General features: G+C 51.9%; 1 protein-coding gene across 1 annotated transcript in view; it reads right to left on the bottom strand.

Moving 5' to 3' along the window:
* ZFAT (zinc finger and AT-hook domain containing) overlaps positions 1 to 19,141 on the bottom strand; it is a 191,667-nt gene that overhangs the window by 10,607 nt on the left and 161,919 nt on the right. The window contains 2 exon segments of the mRNA XM_030303806.1: positions 15,180 to 15,310; positions 17,921 to 18,047. Coding sequence (XP_030159666.1) covers positions 15,180 to 15,310; positions 17,921 to 18,047 — 258 coding nt within the window.

Genomic DNA, 19,141 nt, shown 5'->3' with positions numbered 1-19,141 from the left:
GTCACACGCGGTGCTCATGACCGCCAGCAGGTGCCCTCCCCTCCAAGGGCAGGTATCTGATGCCCCGACCCCACTGCCCCGCCACGTCCCCCTTGTAGACCGTGCCCACATGGCAGCCGGCTTACAGCAGGTGCTCGATACCCATCTGAACGGAATTATTCAGGAGATATTTTAAAGCTGAACTCAAACAGAACCAGAGCACATGCACCGTGACAGGGAAGGAGGAAGGAGTCTGGAAACAGAAGCTGGAAACAGCTTCTTACTGCCTAGGAATATCTTTTGCTATTTAGACAAGTTTATTGTGCATAATGCTTTACTTCCTTGGCCTTTAAGCACACAGGTACTGAACTTCTGTTTAGTGCCAGGTGCTGGCGGGGGGGCTGTGCAGCCCCGTAGGGCACCTCGCACGGGAGACATGCTTCTCCCTACAAGCCTCACCCCCGCCTGGGAACCCGTCCACAGACGGCAGCTCTCAGGGTCATTCTTCTCACCGAAGCCCCCGTGCTGCACTCTGAGAACATTTTCCTCGGCACGCTGCTCAGGAGAGAAGTCCTCCACCCTCGTGGACTTTTCTCAAAATCACCCCAAGTGACCATCCTTGCAGCCCCCGGCCTTTCTCAGTGCTGACCTGACAGACTCGATGTTAATCTACACGATGCAACTACCCGTTTATCTGTCTGGACCAAGCAACAAACTCTCCTATGAAACCCTGGGACTCCTAATGCCAAGCGCAGGCCCTGGACAGCTGTGTTAGTGCCTGCTTGCTGAACAGAAACTTCTAGAAGCAGAAACTGCTATGGCTGAATTCTACAGGCACAGAAAGGGGACAAGGAGCTATGTCACTCCTATGGCAGGAGCTAAGATTTATTGAGGACTTAATCACGAGTCGGGCACTGCCAGCTGCTTCATTTGCATAATCACGTAATCTGTGCGTTAGCCCCACGCAGTAGGTTCTATTACTGTCCCATTTTACAGAAGAGAAAACAAGTTCAAAGAGAAAAAGTGCTTGGGGCGCCTGGGTGGCTCAGTCGATTGAGGGTCCGATTCTTGATCTCAGCTCACATCACGATCCCAGGGTTGAGGGATCAAATCCTGCTCTGGGCTCCGGGCTGAGTGTGGAGCCTGCTTGGGATTCTCTCTCTCCCTCTCTGTCTGCCCCTCCCCTACTTGCTCACTCTCTCTTTCTAAAATACAAAACAAACAAACAAACAAAAAAGCAGAGAAGTGCTTTGTTCCGGGTCACATACCGTTAGGTGACGGATGTGAGTTCAAGCCCACACAGGCTGACTCCCTTTCAGGCACTTGCTCCCTTCCCGGCTGTGGCACGGGCTCCTTCTCCACCTACTCGACATGGCCTGGGCTGACCGTGCTGTGTGTCCGGGGAGGCCTGCAGCTCCCCGGGCTGGGCACCCACGGCAGCTGCAGCCCACGGTGAAGGGAGCCCGAGCCCGCCCGGCTCAGACGCGTGCCATCCGATCCTCGATCCCTGATGCCGGGCACGAGGGAAGCCTCCAAACCCGGCAGGCCCCAAGCTAAGAGCTGGAGACCTCACAGAAGAAGGAGGGCAAACCCCAGTCTCAGCGAGCCCCCATTTGATGGGGAAGGCAGAGGTGAGTCCAGGCACACTAGGGTGTGGTCTGTGACAAGGGCCCAAGGACGGTGGTGAGAGGGGCACACCCCCATCCCACCTCCTCCCATTTCCTCCGCTGCCGGAGGACAGGAGAGCTTTGACTCAGCCCGTGTCCTACCCCTTCCTACTGTCCTGACTGGGGAGGAGGCCCCCGTTCTGCCCACAGATGCAGGTGACGGCCCCTGACAAGCCCACCGGCTGGGCTTCCTCTGCGAGCGTCTGCCCCCAGGAAGCCGCTTCCCCCAGCCCTCCCGCTTCCCACGGCCGCTCTGGGCAGAGCGGGACGGCCACTTCCTTGCAGTTACAAATAGCAGGGGTGGGCGCGGACCCGGACGCAAGAAGGCCCCCAAAGCCTCCAGGCCTCCACTCTGCCCAGAGGCCCGCACGGTGCGGCCGGCCTGCCTGACGGTAACAAAGGGGTGCTCCGCTTCTCATCCGGGTTCGGTGACTGGGCTCGCTTCCGATTTCTGCCCGAGAGATGACCACAAGCGAAGTGGCTGAAGACACAAAGACACAAATGCTTCTGCTTCTCATCTCGCCGACGTCTGCCACCAGGTGAGGGAGTTCTCCGCTTTCAAGGGCTCGTGGACTAGACAGGGCCCAACCTGGCTACTCTTCCGATGTCAAGGTCAACTGCACCACCTAATGACACAGCCCGAGGAGGACTGCTCATCCCATCCACGGGTTCCGGAGAAGGCCCGACGTGGCCCGGAGAGCTCGAGAGCGGGCTTGACGGAGAGCGTGGCCCTGCAGCTGACCCCGCGCGACAGGAAGTGAGCCCCGTAAAGGCTGGCGAAGAGTGGCCGTTCTGGGCAGAGGGCGCAAAGGTGCGAAAAGAGGATCAGCGGGTTGCCCAGCGGGCGGACGCACTATAAGCACGGGGGCAGAGGGAGGCAGGGGCGCCAGACTGCCGTGGGGAGGTCCTACTCCCAGTTTACTGAACACTTTCTACGTTACCGGAGGGTTTTAAGTGAGGGGTGCTGGAATCCTTAGAGCAGCAGCAGGGAAGGTAAGGACATCAGTGAAGAGAAGGTCTGTAAACCAGGGTGGGGAGACCCACAGTTTAGAGCAGAGCTTCTCAGACTCGGCCACGCACACAAATCAGTGGGGACCAGGGACGGCGCTACGTGCCGCCTGACTTGGGGGGTCTGGGGTGCAGCCAGACACTCTGAGCTTCTAACAAGCTCCCTGAGACTGATGCCACTGGTCCAGAGACCACGTCTGGAGTAGCAGCTGCCTAGATGGAGCGGGCGGCTGTTGGACACGGGGACACGTGAGGTGTGTTGTGGGGGCAGATGGCACAGCAAGGGGAGGACGTGCTGACAATCACACGTGGGGGTGACACGTGAGGACCCCCTGGTTTCGGGCTGAGCACTGGAGCGGAGGGTGGGCATTCACGGCTAGGGAAGCTAACGGGGATGGGGAGGGAGGGCTGTGGAGTCCCCAGCGCTGGGTTAGGGGAACTCCTCAGAGCAGGACGGAGGTGACTGCTCCCGGGGATGCAAAGGGGAACCAGCTGGCCGCAGCCCTGCCCCGGGGCAAACTCAAGGAAGGCCAGGAGCACATATCCTTCAGATGGGGCCCACGGCTATGGCTCCCTCCTATCAGGGCTGTTGCGGGGCGAGCTGCAGAGACGGGAGGAGGCCGATGAAACCCACCTGCCCCAGCCCAGGCTGTGGATCAGGAAACAGGCCCCCAGGAGCAGTGAGAAAACCCAACAACACTGAAACTCAAAGTGGGATTCTGCAAACAGTACCAGCCAAGCCACAGCTTCCGGGGGCCCAACGGTAGGAAAATCAGGGCTCAGGGAAAAGGAAGAGAAAAGAGGAGAAAAGTTCAACAGACTGACATCCCCAGGCTAGCGAAAGATGCTTTATGTGAACAAGAGGGCCAGAACGAGATCGGGAAACCTTTATCCTCTATTTTTTCAGACAATTTCCCACATGGCCACAGAGAGATCATGGCACTGATTTTTACTTTAAAATCTCGCAAAGAAGTGGAATTTTCCATCACTGCCAGGGGATGAAGGAGCTCAGCAAGTAATAAGAGAGGTGGGAACAAGGATGCAATTCTTCAAGTCATCCTCCCGAAATCACAGCAGACACCGAGGTCTCTGAAGGAAGTTTTATTTAAAACAAAGATAAAGATTCACAGGGCTAAGGGAGCACTAAGGAAGGCTCACAAAGGACAGGAGTTGGCATTAGGTGACAAGGGAGCATAACCCACTGCCAAGACCCTGAATGAATGTTTTGAATCTGGATCGACATCGTGAAGGTCGCCCTGCAGCAGCGGTAGAACAACATTCTAGAAGGAACGTTAAGTCCAAAAGCATTGGAAGAGGCTACCTGTGTGTATAATTAGGAGCCTGACAGAATTAAAACTGGCAGGGCCCCAGGATCAAATAAACGGTACCATAAAGTTCTTCAGGCGAGAGCCAAACCTCACTACCCAAGACGTGTAGCTGACAACCAACCGGTTCTCATAGTACGGGATACGGTAAGGGGAAAACAGAGAAAGTCATCAGTGACACTTTGTGCTTCTATAAAGCTCAAAAGGACTGGGAATAAAAGGAGATGTCTATCTGGATTGCAGGCATCCATCAGGGCCCTAACAGAGAGGCCGGTGTTAGACCCTCCCCCACCAGCCCAGACCAAGAGTTAGGAAGCAGTCACACATATGCCCTCAGCCCCTGCAACATGCAATGCATTCGGTCGCCTGCAAAAGACCCATGACTCCCCTGCGTGGGCCCTTTCAAAGGTATCGGGGTCCATCTTGACTGTAATTACCCTACAAAACCAGGAGGCATGGAACACACAGGACATTCCCACCACGCGAGGAGGAACAGAACACGAGAGCAGCTGCACATACTATCAGCTCTTTTAAAGTCACGTATGCCTTTTCCTAATCTTCTGGAAAGACGAACCACAACCATGGCAAAACCACCACAATGGCAAAGGAGAATGAACAACAGAACTGAAGACGCCAGTGTTTTATCGTGGTGTAAAAGGAGGAAACGCTGCAATTGTGATGTCTCCCGTACTCAGGCAAGTGCTCTGAAGACAAAGGGGGTCCCGGAGGGGAGAGGAGAACAGAGAGGAAGCGTGAGAGGCACTCCTGTTATTGCCACCCTGTGGGTGGTGCTGGAAGTCAGGGACAGGTCTGCTCACCGCATGAGTTAAAAAGTACCTCCTGCGGGAACAAGAAAAGTCCATCAACTCACCAGTTATTTGAACTTAAGTGGAAAACAAAACAGGGTTTCTCCTGGTCCCTTTTGTGGGCGGGATAAGGGGACAGATCTCGACTCGGTCCAGCTTTATGACAATGCAGATGGCCAGGATCTTCTCTGACCTCTTAAGGATTGCAAGAGTCTCCGTGCCAATGCGATTCTGCCGCCAGGTCTCTTGCAGTGCAGTTGAACAATCATATTAATAGAATGCAGTGACTGTTTTAAAAGAACACTGAAAACAGACTTTGAAGCCTCACACAAGTCACCTTCCAGATCCCTGTCCCCCTTATTTTGCCACAAGTATCATGAAACGCTCAACATCCACCCCCAGAGGAGGCGGCCAACTCTGAGCTCTCCTTCCAGCAGGATCGCACGGTGTGAGGCTTCTCCCAGCCACGGCTGCACTTGAGAAGCACCTTCTGCAGAACAGCGTCTCCTACCAGATGCCCTTGGACACACGGACAGCACAAAAGGGCATCAGGAGACCGGATGACTCAGGGCCTTCAATTAAAAACAGGACAGGCTGCACCTGCACTTTCTCGCAAGCAGGCAAATGGTATACGTGGTCAGCCATAGACATGGACTGCATTTCCTTGCAAAAATAATGAACTGCAAACAACAAGCAACAATTCTAGCGTTGGCTGGCAACCAACACACGTCTTACCCCCCGAACTGCTACCAAAACTGCCTCTCAGACTAAGCGCTGCACACTGAGCCCAGGGGGGCTCTGCATGCCCCTCTCCCCCAGACTAACACATCAACTTCACCCTCTGGCTCCATCCACCACAGGTGACCCGCCAAGAGATGGCAAAGGGCGTGGGAAAGCAGCTGGCAGAAGATGGGTTGCTTTGGGCAAATATGGGATTTCTGCTTTTTGTTTGTTTGTTTTTCAAATCAGCAGTGAAAGCATGTGGTAAGAGCATTTGGGATTCTGAACAAGAAGGTGGCAGCGTAATTCTGCACCGTGCCAGCCGAGGGTCTGCATGAGGGAAGTAGGCAGGGTGCCTGCAGGTCAGAGACTGTCTTATTAATTGCTCCTTTCAGCCGCTCCCTGCCGCGGGGGCCCTGGCTGACAGCTTGGAAGCGTCCAGCACATCCAGGGAAAATCGTGAACAGAAGAGCGGCAACTCTAGGGTTGTAGAGAACCAGGAATAACGAGTGGGTGCACCACCCCTGATCTGGGAGCGTGACTCCTTAGCTGCAAGCAAGATGCACGGTGTGGACAGATCGGGCCCTGCCAACAGAGTATTGCTAATCACAGTCACCGGGGAAATAGTCACTCAGCGTACAGTAACAACGATCTAATTGCTCTTGACCTGGCAACTGAGGTGGAATATTTATGTTCAGTAGAAGACCCCCCCCCCCGGGGCTGGTGTGGTTCTGCTGGCCTCTCCTCAACTGTGACCCCCTCAAGAATCTGCAGGATGGGAGCTCATTCCTGAGCCTTGAACTGAAACATCAACTGTGAGAGACATGTACATCTACCAAAATATGTATGCTTTCCGGAAGCTGCCAAACTCTCTGAAATCTGTAAATCAAAGTCATTTCTGTGACAACTGGGTATTTCACTAAATAACTGCCTGGAGCAAACAATGACCTTCAGCTGACACTGTGAAATGCACACAGACATGTGTGATGGTTAATTTCATGCGTCAACTAGACTGGGTCACCGGATGCCCAGATATTTGGTCAAACATTATGCTCGATGGTTTGTGTGCTGGTGTTTATGGATAAAATTAACATTTAATGTAAAGGACCCACAACTATATGGTCAACTAATCTTCAACAAAGCAGGAAAGAATATCCTATGGAAAAAAGACAGTCTCTTTGGGGCACCTGGGTGGCTCAGTCAATTGGGCATCCAACTTCGGCTCAGGTCATGATCTCACAGTTCGTGAGTTCGAGCCCCGCGTTGCGCTCTGTGCTGACAGCTTGGAGTTTGGAGCCTGCTTCAGATTCTGTGTCTTCCTCTCTCTCTGTCTCTCTGCCCCTACCCCACTCACTCACTCACTCTCTCTCTCTCAAAAATAAATAAACAACAACAAAAAAAAGATAATCTCTTCAACAAACGTGTTGGGAAAACTGGACAGCAACATGCAGAAGAATGAAACTGGACCATTTTCTTATACTATACACAAAAATAAATTCAAAATGGATGAAAGACCTAAATGTGAGACAGGAAACCATCAAAATCTAGAGGAGAACACAGGTAGCAACCTCTGTGACCTCAGCTGCAGCAACTTCTTACTAGACACTCTGCCGGAGGAAAGGGAAACAAAAAGAAAAATGAACTATTGAGACTTCATCAAGATAAAAAGCTTCTGCACAGTGAAGGAAACAATCAACAAAACTAAAGGCAACCGACGGAATGGGAGAAGATATTTGCAAATGACATATCCGATAAAGGGCTGGTATCCAAAATCTATAAAGGATTTACCAAACACAGCACCCAAAAAACAAACAATCCAGTGAAGAAATGGGCATAAGACATGGATAGACACTTTTCCAAAGAAGACATCCAGGTGCCTGACAGACACATGAAAAGACGCTCAACATCACTCATCGTCAGGGAAATACAAATCAAAACCACAATGAGATACCACCTCATACCTGTCAGAATAGCTAAAATTAACAACACAGGAAACAACAGGTGTTGGTGAGGATGTGGAGAAAGGGGAACCCTCGTGCACGGTTGGTGGGAATGCAAACTGGTGCAGTCACTCTGGAGAACAGTATGGCGGTTCCTCAAAAAATTAAAAATAGAACTACCCTACAATCCAGCAACTGCATTATTAGGTATTTACCCACAGGATACAAAACTACAGATCCGTAGCGGTCCATGTACCCTGATGTTTATAGCGACACTATCAACAATGGCCAAACTATGGAGACTGGGCAATGGATAAAGAAGATGTGATATACACATACAACGGAGTATTACTCGGCCATCAAAAAGAATAAAATCTTGCCATTTGCAACGACGTGGACGGAGCTAGAGTGTATTACGATAATTGAAATAAGTCAGTAGGAGAAAGACAACTAGCATATGATTTCACTCGTATGTGGAATTTATGAAACAAAACAGATGAACATATGGGAAAGGGGAGAGGAACAGAAGAGAGGGAAACAAACCACAAGAGACTCTTAACCACAGAAAACAAACTGAGGGTTGATGGAGGGAGGTGGGGGGGGGGGTGGGCGAGATGGATGACGGGGATTAAGGAGGACACTGGTTGGGATGAGCACTGGGTGTTGTATGTAAGTGACGAATCACTGAATTCTACTCCTGAAACCAATACTGCACTGTATACTAACTAGAATTTAAGTAAAAATCTGCAAAGGAGGGGCGCCTGGGTGGCGCAGTCGGTTAAGCGTCCGACTTCAGCCAGGTCACGATCTCGCGGTCCGGGAGTTCGAGCCCCGCGTCGGGCTCTGGGCTGATGGCTCAGAGCCTGGAGCCTGTTTCCGATTCTGTGTCTCCCTCTCTCTCTGCCCCTCCCCCATTCATGCTCTGTCTCTCTCTGTCCCAAAAATAAATAAACGTTGAAAAAAAAAATTAAAAAAAAAAAATCTGCAAAGGAAAAAAGAAAAAAACAAAAACATTTAAAGTAAAGGACTATGGGGCGCCTGGGTGGCGCAGTCGGTTAAGCGTCCGACTTCAGCCAGGTCACGATCTCGCGGTCCGTGAGTTCGAGCCCCGCGTCGGGCTCTGGGCTGATGGCTCAGAGCCTGGAGCCTGTTTCCGATTCTGTGTCTCCCTCTCTCTCTCTGCCCCTCCCCCGTTCATGCTCTGTCTCTCTCTGTCCCAAAAATAAATAAAATTTGAAAAAAAAATAAATAAATAAAGTAAAGGACTAAGTAAAGCAGACTGCCCTCCTAGTGTGAGTGGGCCTCACCCAATCAGCCAAAGCCTGGACACAGCCAAAAGGCTGGCTCTCCTTGAAGGAGAAAATTTCTCCTGCCTGCTTACCCTGGAGATTGAACACTGGGTTTTCTCCCTGCCTTTGGACTCCAGCTCTTCCCGGGTTTTGAGCTTTCTGGCTTTCAGACTGGAACATCAGTTCTCCTGGTGCCCCGGCCTTCAGACGCAGGTGAACTACACTGTCAGCACTTGGGGCTCCAACTTACAGAGAGTACATCTTGGGACCTGTCAGCCTCCATACCTGGTGAGCCAATTCCTTATAATTAGTCTCTGTATACATGCAGATATACACACGTGCACACGCACCCACATACACACATTACACACACCATTGGTTCTGTTTCTCGGGACAACACTAATACAACGTGCTTTTTCATTAAGTCTCAGCAGAAACGGTAACTGAGTCACAGAGAAGCGAGCTTGGCAAAGTGCATGCCCCCGGACAGCCTCGCCTGGACTAACCCTGTGATAGGTCGGTCCCTGGGCACAGGGAAATGCTCCAGACAGGCCACAAATACCACATGGACCCTGAAAGGCTACTGGATTTTAAAAGCAAACAGATGAATGAATAATACATATCCACTCCACCTGCAGCTCAGAGGTCCTTTCCCAGACAGATACCCCCACAGCCCCAGAGGGTGATGCCCTGCAATGCACCCACCCTCCCCAACTGCTGTCTAGGGGTCACCCTCAACAGTAATAAGCAACACGCTTTTTTTTTTAACTCAAAAAGACCCATATCATAAAAACCACCTGTTCAGTCATCCTGACCTTCTTAAAAGGAAAATGCTGAGTGATTATAAAGTCTCCTTACTATTCAGAAACATGGAAGAAAGGGGTGTGGTGCACATGCTGGCCTGGGGACCAGGCTCTGAGGCCATGCCCAGTGTCAGTGACAGTATCAGAGAGGACAAGGGGTTCCTCTGATCATCAAATGGCAGGAATGCTCAGAGCAGATTCACTGCTTGGGTTCTGTGACTGAATGGAAAAACCTGGAAACTATGATTTGTCAAAAATGCCAACATGCCTTCAAGAGGGGTAACACAGGTCAAGAAGCCCATGGAGAAAGGACATCTGGCTCCGAGAAGTGACAGGAAGCGGTGGGCTGTCTGGACTCAGGCTTTCTTCACTGGCCTTTGAGCAGTGGGAAGGGACAGTGAAGAGAGAGACCAGGCTGAGGTCCTTCTGGGCAGTGACTCCTCTGTCACCACTTGGTGCTTGCAAGAGGGCCCATCATTTAACTGAAGTGGGGCCCCGCCTGCCCCCGCCCCCTGCATCTAGTCACCCAGCACTGACCACCAGCTCCTGTTCTCTCCTCTGCCTTGGGTCCCGTGCCCACCCAACTCCCTGCTACCAGAACTCCCTTCGGGCATCATGGCGTCCATGAAGCCCTTTCTGCCCAACACGTGCCCCTATCCCAGACCCAGGTTCAAGGTGGGCAGCCCCCTGGTGCTCCTACAGCACCCTTGGGGCACTGGCTGACATCCCCAAGGCGTTCATCACTCTCAGGTAGAGCTGCCTGTTTAAGGTCCGCATTTTTCAGACCTCTTGAATTCTGCTGGTTCTATTTTCCCCTTTCACCTCCAGCATACCATGTTATTTATCGTACATGTACACATTAGCTATCTCCCTCAATTAGAAGGTATGCTCCTCGGGGTGCCTGGGGGGGGGGCGGGGTTCAGTCCGTTGAGCATCAGACTCTTGGTTTCAGCTCAGGTCATGATCTTACGGTTCAGGAGTTCGAGCCCCACGCTGGGCTCCATGCTGGGATTCTCTCTCTTCCTCTCTCTCTCTGCCCCTGTCCCGCTTGTGTTTCCATTATCACCCAAAATAAATAAATTAAAAAAAAAAAAAAAAGAAAGAAAGAAAGTAAGCTCAAGCGTACCATTCGTTTGTTTTGTTCAGTGAAACAGCCAAGAACAGCACCAGGCTGGTCGAAGCAGCTCAGGGGTGCTTGCTGAATAAAAGAGCGAATCATTTCCTTCGCCAGGTTTATCTGCCTCTTGAGAGCAGGACCTATCTTAACCACAGAACCCAGCATGGTAGACAGACTAACGCGCCCCCACCTCAAAGAGGTCCATGCCCTAATCCCCAGAATTGAAGAATGTTACCTTGCAGGACAAAGGGGACTTTGCAGATGTGATTAAGTTAAAGGCCTTGAGATAGGGAGATTATCCCGGATTATCTGGGAGGACCTAATGTAATCACGAGGGTCCTTATGAGACGGAGGCAGGAGGGCCTGACTGAGCGAAAGCAACCAGGCGAGAAAGCAGAGGCCAGAGCGATGGGGTGTGAGAAGGCTCGCTCTGCCCTTGCTGGCCCTGTAGGTGGAGGAAGGGAGCCTCAGGTCGGGGATGCCGGGGCCTCTCGATGCTGGAAAAGGCAAGAGAGGGAATCCTTCCCAGGAGGAACGCAGCTGTCGAAGCCTTGATTCTGGCCCAGTGAAATCCATTTTAGACTTCTGACCTCCAGAATTATTCGGTAATACATTTGTGCAGTCTGAAGCCACTCACTCGGGGGCCATTTGTCGCAGCAGCTGCCAGAGGAGCGAGGGAACCATGATGCCGCACACAGTGACGGGTGCACCGCAGATGGGCCGTCTGCTAAGCGGATGCTGTACGTCAGTACATAAAATGTTAGCTTTCAGTCTCGAACACACATTTTGATCCAGAAAAGCAGCAAAGGGGCATTTAAGCCGTGAGCCACAGAGGTGGTGGTGGTGCATCTGTTTTTTCTTTAAGTAACTGACTGACTCAGAGATGCTTATGCTAATATTTCCTGTGCTGGCAGGTCTCACCCTTCATCTACTGAAGGCAGTTTTATTAATCAAAGATAAATTTCCTCCTCATAAAACCCTAAATCAAGATTTAACAAAAGGCGGGGGAGGGGGGGGGAGAAACCAATTTATTTATCGAAAGCTGTCTGGTCTTCACAAATGCAATCAGTTGCACTAAAAGCTCTCGAGCGTCTCCCCGGGCCCGGCTGGTGCGGTACGCGTAAGGACTCGTCCTCCTGAACACTTCGAGACACTCGATCCCCGCGAATCTGTTTCTAATGCTGACACTTGAGAAAAAAGATGTGACAGGAAATCGTTGAGGACATGTTTCTGTGTCCAACTGAAAATTTAAACGGTCTGAATTATGGGCGAAGTCTTTTCCATGTCTCATTTAAGAACAAGAAGAAAGCAACCCAAGAAACCATTTTTTCTTAGCTCTTTGCTTCCAATACCCCCAGCCTACCCACCAAGCCTGCCGGTATTTTCAACCCAGAAACTGAAAACCCAAAAAGACTGGTAATTAACCACTTTCAATGATCACTGATTCACTTTCATATAGAAAAGATCCTTTCTGGGGCGCCTGGGTGGCTAGGTCGGTTAGGTGTCCAACTTTGGCTCAGGTCATGATCTCATAGTTCGTGGGTTTGAGCCCCGCATCGGGGTCTGTGCTGACAGCTCAGAGCCTGGAGCCTGCTTCAGATTCTGTGTCTCCCTCTCTTTCAGCCTCTCTCTCTCTCTCTCTCTCTCAAAAATAAATAAATGTTAAAAAAAAATTGTAAAGAAAAGATCGTTTCAATCAACATTAATAAACCGGGAAAAAATAAAATTAGGAACAGAGCATATAACTATTTTTTCACGTGGGAAAGAAATCTTGAGATTTTTAAACCTCCAGAATCCATTCACACACAACCTGGAATGTTTTTGGCCCTGTGGAAGATATGTATAAAACTGGAAAGCTGAAAAAGATCTCAAAATAAGCTATCCAATAGCAACCTGAAAACCTTTTTTTCTGCAACACATGCCATGCACTTTACTGACAAGGTGATCTTGCTTTTTCCTTCCCAGTACTGTTCTACGGGATATAATTCAAAAGGTGAAAACCAGAGCTCCCTCCATCCCACTTAATAAACATTTACTGAGCAACTACTATGTGTGTTATTATTTTGGGTTGCAGCAGGACGAAATCCCCAGCACCGAGGTCCCCTGCACGGGGAAGGAAGGGCAATATTTTACGTCAACAGGTACGCTAGAGTCCACACCGCGGTGGTGCAAGCATACTCGTCATGCAGAGGTAATTCCTCTGCTGAAAAATCCTAGACCAGAGTTTCAGAAAAGAAGAAAAACATCACACCAATTTCTCTAATAAAAACAGCCACCTCGACATTTCAGTGATAGGATAACTGAGTTCAGAGGGCATTCTTTAACACACTGCAACCCCTTTGCCAAAGGAGGGGGTGTTTGCTGTCCGCTCACCGGTCCATCCGTCCATGCTCCACCCATTAAGCAGCAACAGCCCCAGCCAGCGAGGTCCCAGGCCAGACAGGCAGGATGGTGACGAGGACACACACTCTTGGGGAACATTTCCAAACGCAGCTGCTCCAGACCGTGCAGGACACGGATGCTCCTCCTCGCCCTGAGTTTCCAAAAAACCACAAGATTCTCTAAAGGATGCCACTGTTTTCTGCCACCAAAACACACTGTACCTGTTTACACTGGTCGGACTGGAGGCTTATCTGCCTCATCCCATGTGGTGCTGGCAGCCTGACGCCTTGAAGCACATCTAAGCTGTATCCTGCACTGCCTGCGACGCTCAATACATCACGTCCCGGAGCAGTGGCAAATCACCGTCGGGAGCACCTTCCTATAATCCTCAAAAGAATTTGGCAGGGAAACCGGCAAGACCCTTCCTGAAGCGCCAGGCCCAGCTGAGGACTCCACAGGTCACGGTGCGGAAAACCAGTTTCAGAAAAGCTACAGTAAGACAGTCGGAAGACAGCGACCTAGTAAACACAAAAGGAAGCTAACAGAGTGGTTAGCAACAAGGCGTGCGGGTCTGTTCCCAACCCACCGGCGCCAGGGCCCTGCAGACCGAAACGCCACATCCCACTGCGCGACTTCTGTGCAGGATCTTGTTGAGAGAAACCACACCAACCGAGGAGCGTTTCTGGGATACGCGGTCCACACGTTCACCTAGACATGCTGAGTTTTGTCTGCAGGTCGGGAAAGCCGGAGTCGAACCAGAACGTACTAACTCCACAGAGAATTCTGTCACCTGGGTTTCATGCTTTGAATTGTGGCCTGGGCACACTTGGGGGCACCGGCATGGAGACAGCTCGGGAAGCGTACTTCCCATGTATCAAAGGGAGGTTGCTGGGGGCACGGCACCCACGGGTCCTCATGTCAGAGCCGCACTAAGAAACATCTTTATTTGTGCCAAGAAAACCCACTCCTTCTACGAAGTTCGTGTTGCATGTTTCCTGCTTTACCCTTCTATGATTCAGTACCAAATTCACAGTCTAACATGCATACCTCCCATAACACACGCCTCTCCCAGGGCTCTGCTCAAACATCAGCAATCTACCCGACAGTCCTTTCTAAACAGCCCCCAAGCACACTCCTGGGCCCACAGGCCTCCTCCTCCTTTTACTTTCCTCCTCTGCACTTATTCGCCATCTGACACCCTTTGTGTCTCACTCGTTCATGTGTGTCTTACTTTTTTCCCACGAGAGAGTAACCATGCTGATGGCAGGCACTGGTTCTCTCCTGGAACCCCAGGCATGCTGCCCAGTGAGAGGGGGTGTTTACGAAGTACCTCCTGAATGAACGGCTACAGGAACGGTTAACTGCATAAAACTCTACAGTGTGCATTTCACCTTACTCCGTGAACTTGAACTTTGCCCGAGTCTGATGTGTTTACTGTTGTTTTGCTTTTTTTAAGTGCTTGGGTAAGCTGGACTAAATCTTTTGTAAAACAAAGCAAGAGGCAGTAGAGAGATAGGTACAGACAGAACAAAAGGATGATCTAATTCCCAAACACACTGCATTTTAACAGCTGGTAAGGTCTCTGGGGGTGGAAATGAGCCAAACTGTTTAACTGTCAATTAAGGAGAGTCACCGTGATTCAAAAACGGATGATTTCCTTCCCATTGGCTCAGCCATCGGCCAGGTGACGCTGCATATCTAATACGGCCAGTCCGTGGTCCATGGGGTCCACGGGGAAGCCCTCCTGGCTTTTCTGCCTGTCCCCACGGTCCCCACGGTCCCCACTCATTCTGCTCGCTGGTGCCTTTGGCACCGAGGGCTGCTTTTCGTGACAGATGTGTCCAAGTGTGTCCACATCTGCTCATTTTCACTCTGGGATTCTCTGAAGAGAAATGAATGAAGTTTCCATAATTTTAAAAACTGTATTATTCCTCTCCCCTAAAACACACCTCCACACACGGAGCTCCTGAAGACACGAGCCCATAATAATCGGAGGCAGAGTAAGAAATGCGTGAGACTGAGCTCTCTCTTTCCAAACCCCACCGTAGGTAAATTAGGCCTTGAAAACCCATGGGGAAGGAGAGAGAGAGGGCGTGTGGCAGTGCGAGGGGATGATACTTAAGAGGCAGGGGAGGGTCCTTACCTGTTTCACGACAGTCACTGTCCCTGGAGCCATGGCAACCACCGAGGCCACAGCGGTGGCATCATGGGCCTCGGTGCCCAGCTCGATGATCTGCTGGAGGATGTTCACAGCCGTGGGGTCAAGTCGGTCCCCTTACAAGGAAGAAACAAACAGGACACCGTTAAGCCCAGGGGCACTGGAGGGCACTGAGTGCAAAACCAGACCTTAACAGAGGCCATTCTTGGGTGGTGTCTTCTTCGGGGGAGGCATGGGTTCTCAGCAATCGCTCGCTCTAACAACAGAATAATCCGTGTGGTCCTTGATAGCTTTAAAGCAATTTCTATAAGAACATCTCAAAACCCCAAACGATCCTGTGGGGAGATGACATTGTGATGAGACACCCACATTTCGTGGATTGGTTACCTCTGCACAAGAAAGACAGGAGACTTGCCTGGGGTCACTGGGTCAGTCACAGCCCAAAGCCAGAGCTGAAGCCCAGATGCTCTGAATCCACACTTGGTGACACAAGCCTGCTTCTCCAAACAGACCCCTGAGAAGTCCCAGCCCGCACAGCAAACCGCAAACAGGGTCCCGTGAGCACACGCACAGCAGGTGGCCAAGGAGAGTGTGCCAAATAAATCACACACGCTAGGACAGAACATCCAAGGATGTCTCAATTATTGAAACCGGTGGGCTTCAGAATGCCAAACCAGTTTAAGCTTGGGGTTCTATTTTAATCATCTCAGAAGATTGGAATCCGTATCATCAGGGCAGCTACGGAGTATAGACCCTGGATGGTCTCACCATCTGCTTGGCCATCTGTGACTCTTCTGAACACGGCACTCTGACCCTGATCGCTAACTCACTAAAAGGGAAATTACCGCATGATCTCTGTGTTAGCATCATGTTACCAAGTCTCCGCGCGCGTCTGCATCCCCGTGGACCCATTTTCCTTGGGCCACGGCCCAATGTGACTCCGTCAGTGAGAGATGGAGGAGGGGAACGTGATGTGTGCGATGTGGAGGGCAGGCGCTGGCATGGGACTGGGGCGATGACAGTGTTAGCGACTTGTATGTATTCATATTGCACCACCCTGGCGTTCCCCTACACACACACACACACACACACGCACACACGCACACATGTGTGCATGCAAAGACACCAGCACAGACACACACAGATACACGTGCACACACGCTCTCTGCTTAAGGGAAATGTGTCAACTGTGCCTTGCAGCCAGCCAGTCTGAACGTCCAAAGACTAAACAAAACATTTACCCGAAAACCTTACTGAGCTAGAGTAAGGTTTAATTCCTCATGCGCTTGCTCCCTCAGTGACCATTTATCAAGCCTGTCACCAGGAGCGTGGCTCCCAGCAGGGAATCGGCCTCCATCTAACACTCTCTCCCCTCCTCCCGGGACTCACGGGCTCCTGAGACAGATTTGTAAGCAAATTATCACCACACCAGGTTGGTCCCGTATTGGGAGGCAATCAGGGAACACAGCAGAAATGTCGCATGGGTCCCGAGCAGGCGACATATGATCTGAACGCTGAAGGTGCAGGCAGGTGGCCAGAAAAACCATGCAGGGAACAGAGTTCACACAGGGCGGTGCACAGAGGAAGGCCGTGCCTGCACAGCCCACGCAGGACAGCAGGCACAGAGACAGGAGGCAGGCGACACAGGGCAGGGCGCCAGGACCCAGAGCGGCCCAGCCTGGCTGCATGGGTGCAAAGTCTGAGCTTTAGTCCAAGTGCCAGGAAGAAACCCCAGAGAGGCTTTAGAAGGGGTGTGTGTGTGTGTGTGTGCACGCGCGCATGCATGCGTCAGGGATGACGACAGACAGGCCAAGGCCAGAGCTTGAAGAACTGCTGAAGTCACCGAACACGAAGGAAGGAAGCACAGGTTCAGGCCGGGCCTCCGCTCTGGATGCCCCATTCATCAGCCAGGGCCGGGCCACCCTGTCCGCTGTCTCCTGAGTCCCCGCGAGCTCGGCGGCCCAGTGAGCACAGCCCCGAAGCAACAGCCCCACGGAGTGTTCCGCACAGGCTTCTACAACCTGCTCTTCAGGGCTTTAAGAACTGGGAAAAAGTGGCAATTTCCCATCCTGCCTCTACTTAATGCCTTCCTCCGAATGCAGATCGGGCTATGGTCACACCTTAACTGGGGTTCGTGTGCTAGACAGGGCGCTAGGAAAACATCTCTAAGCTTCAGGCCCCAATCACCACCAGGCTGGCAGAGTGGTTTGAACCTAAAACTGATCTGGCATTTCAGAGTGGTGGCTGTTGACACAGAAATCCTGCTTCGGGGCTTTCCAGGCGGCTGGGAAGCAGGCGGTGCTGGGCTCGGAGCTCCGCAGGGCGGCCCTGGCGAGGCCGCCGCTGCCCCTGGAGCTGGAACCAGCCTCCTGGGAGACAGGCCCACGAGGCAGCCAAGGATGGGACAGAAACCCAGACGGCAGGCCCAGCTCCGGGGCTCAGCCGGCCACTTACTGCGAAGCCCTCTTCTCGCGGTACGTGCGGAGGCCTGGCCGCACGGCCGTCAAGTTCTGCCTCTGCTGAGCTTCCTGGGCTCCTATCAGGGGGCGGAGGCCTCCGGGTCTGACGGCGGGGCCCCCTGCGGTCCGAATGGTGGGCCAAGGATGCTGAAGGGGACCGATTCACGGACACCGCTCCCTCACAGATTCACTCACTCCGCCTGCCCACTGCAGACCAGCTGGAAGGCAGCTCGAAGGTGCGCAAGGGGACCGAGCGCGCGCTCTCACCGCTCTCGGAAGTGTATCTCAGATCCTGGAGCGCCGCCACGGCTGCCTGCGTGCCCTGAACGTCCTCTTCGGCTTCTGTGATGTGCACGTACTGGGTGGAGGGCTCCTCGGGGGCTTCTGTTGCTGGCTAAACGAAAACAGATCATCTGAGTGATCCAGAAGGCCACCTGTTACTTACCCACAAGCCCCAGGGTAACGTACTGAGACCAAATCAATACGCACGAGGAGCCCCTGTGGCACCTCATGCACCTGGCGTCCCTGAGAAATCTGCTGTTCCGATAAAAACACACTTCCCAAAAAGGAAACTTCTCCCTGCAAATACCAAGACGATTTTATTATTTCATTTTATTTATTTTGTTTTATTTAACGTTTATTTATTCTTGAGAGAGAGAGACAGAGAGAGAGAGAGAACGAGCAAGCAGCGGAGGAACAGGGAAGAGAGAACCACAGAATCCAAAGCAGGCTCCAGGCTCTGAGCTGTCAGCACAGCGTCCAACGCAGGGCTCGAAATCATGAACCGTGAGCTCGCCACCTGAACAGAAGTCAGACGCTAAACCGACTGAGCCACCCAGGTGACCCACCAAGACGCTGTGAAACCAGCTTTGGTGGAGAGCTTCCTGGTACACACTCTTGCCTTAGGGAACGGAGTGTGCTAGTGTGCTGTTCGTATTTAGAGATTAGACATGCGCCGAGAGTCTCGTATGCGCTCTTCTAACGGCCATTGTCTCCTCCCACTGCTGTCAGTGCTGCCGGAACCTGCCCGGGCCCAGGGCCTTGAGCCATCAGTTGATGGAAGGAGGGCACAGCAGAGCTGCAGGTGGAAGGAAGGGAGCGGGAAACACCGTAACATGTGCTGGCACCCAGCGCTCAGGGAGCCTGGGGGCTATTCGGGCCACTCTCATTTTCATATGAAGGATATGATAAACAACAGACCACGGGGAAATATATCTGCAAAATCAGGAGTCGGGAGGGTGGGAGGGGCTGGAGTGACATTCACAGGTACCTTGTGCCCCAAGGAGAGAAGAGGAGGAACAGAATTTCCACAAGAAATCTGCATCAATAATGCTCTCTTTCTGGAAGAGGTGGGGAGTGTGGGTGAGCTAGAAGGCAGGAAACACGAATGGCACCAAAAAAGAAGAACAAAAGGGAGGACCTTGCACAAAATTTATAGGAGCTGAAGTTCCCATGCTCCGTGAGCACTTCGTGGTAACTGATACAGCT

This window comes from Lynx canadensis, chromosome F2 (assembly GCF_007474595.2).
Source record: "Lynx canadensis isolate LIC74 chromosome F2, mLynCan4.pri.v2, whole genome shotgun sequence".
In the NCBI taxonomy this organism is placed as follows: domain Eukaryota; kingdom Metazoa; phylum Chordata; class Mammalia; order Carnivora; family Felidae; genus Lynx; species Lynx canadensis.
This window is presented reverse-complemented; position numbering and strand designations above follow the sequence as displayed.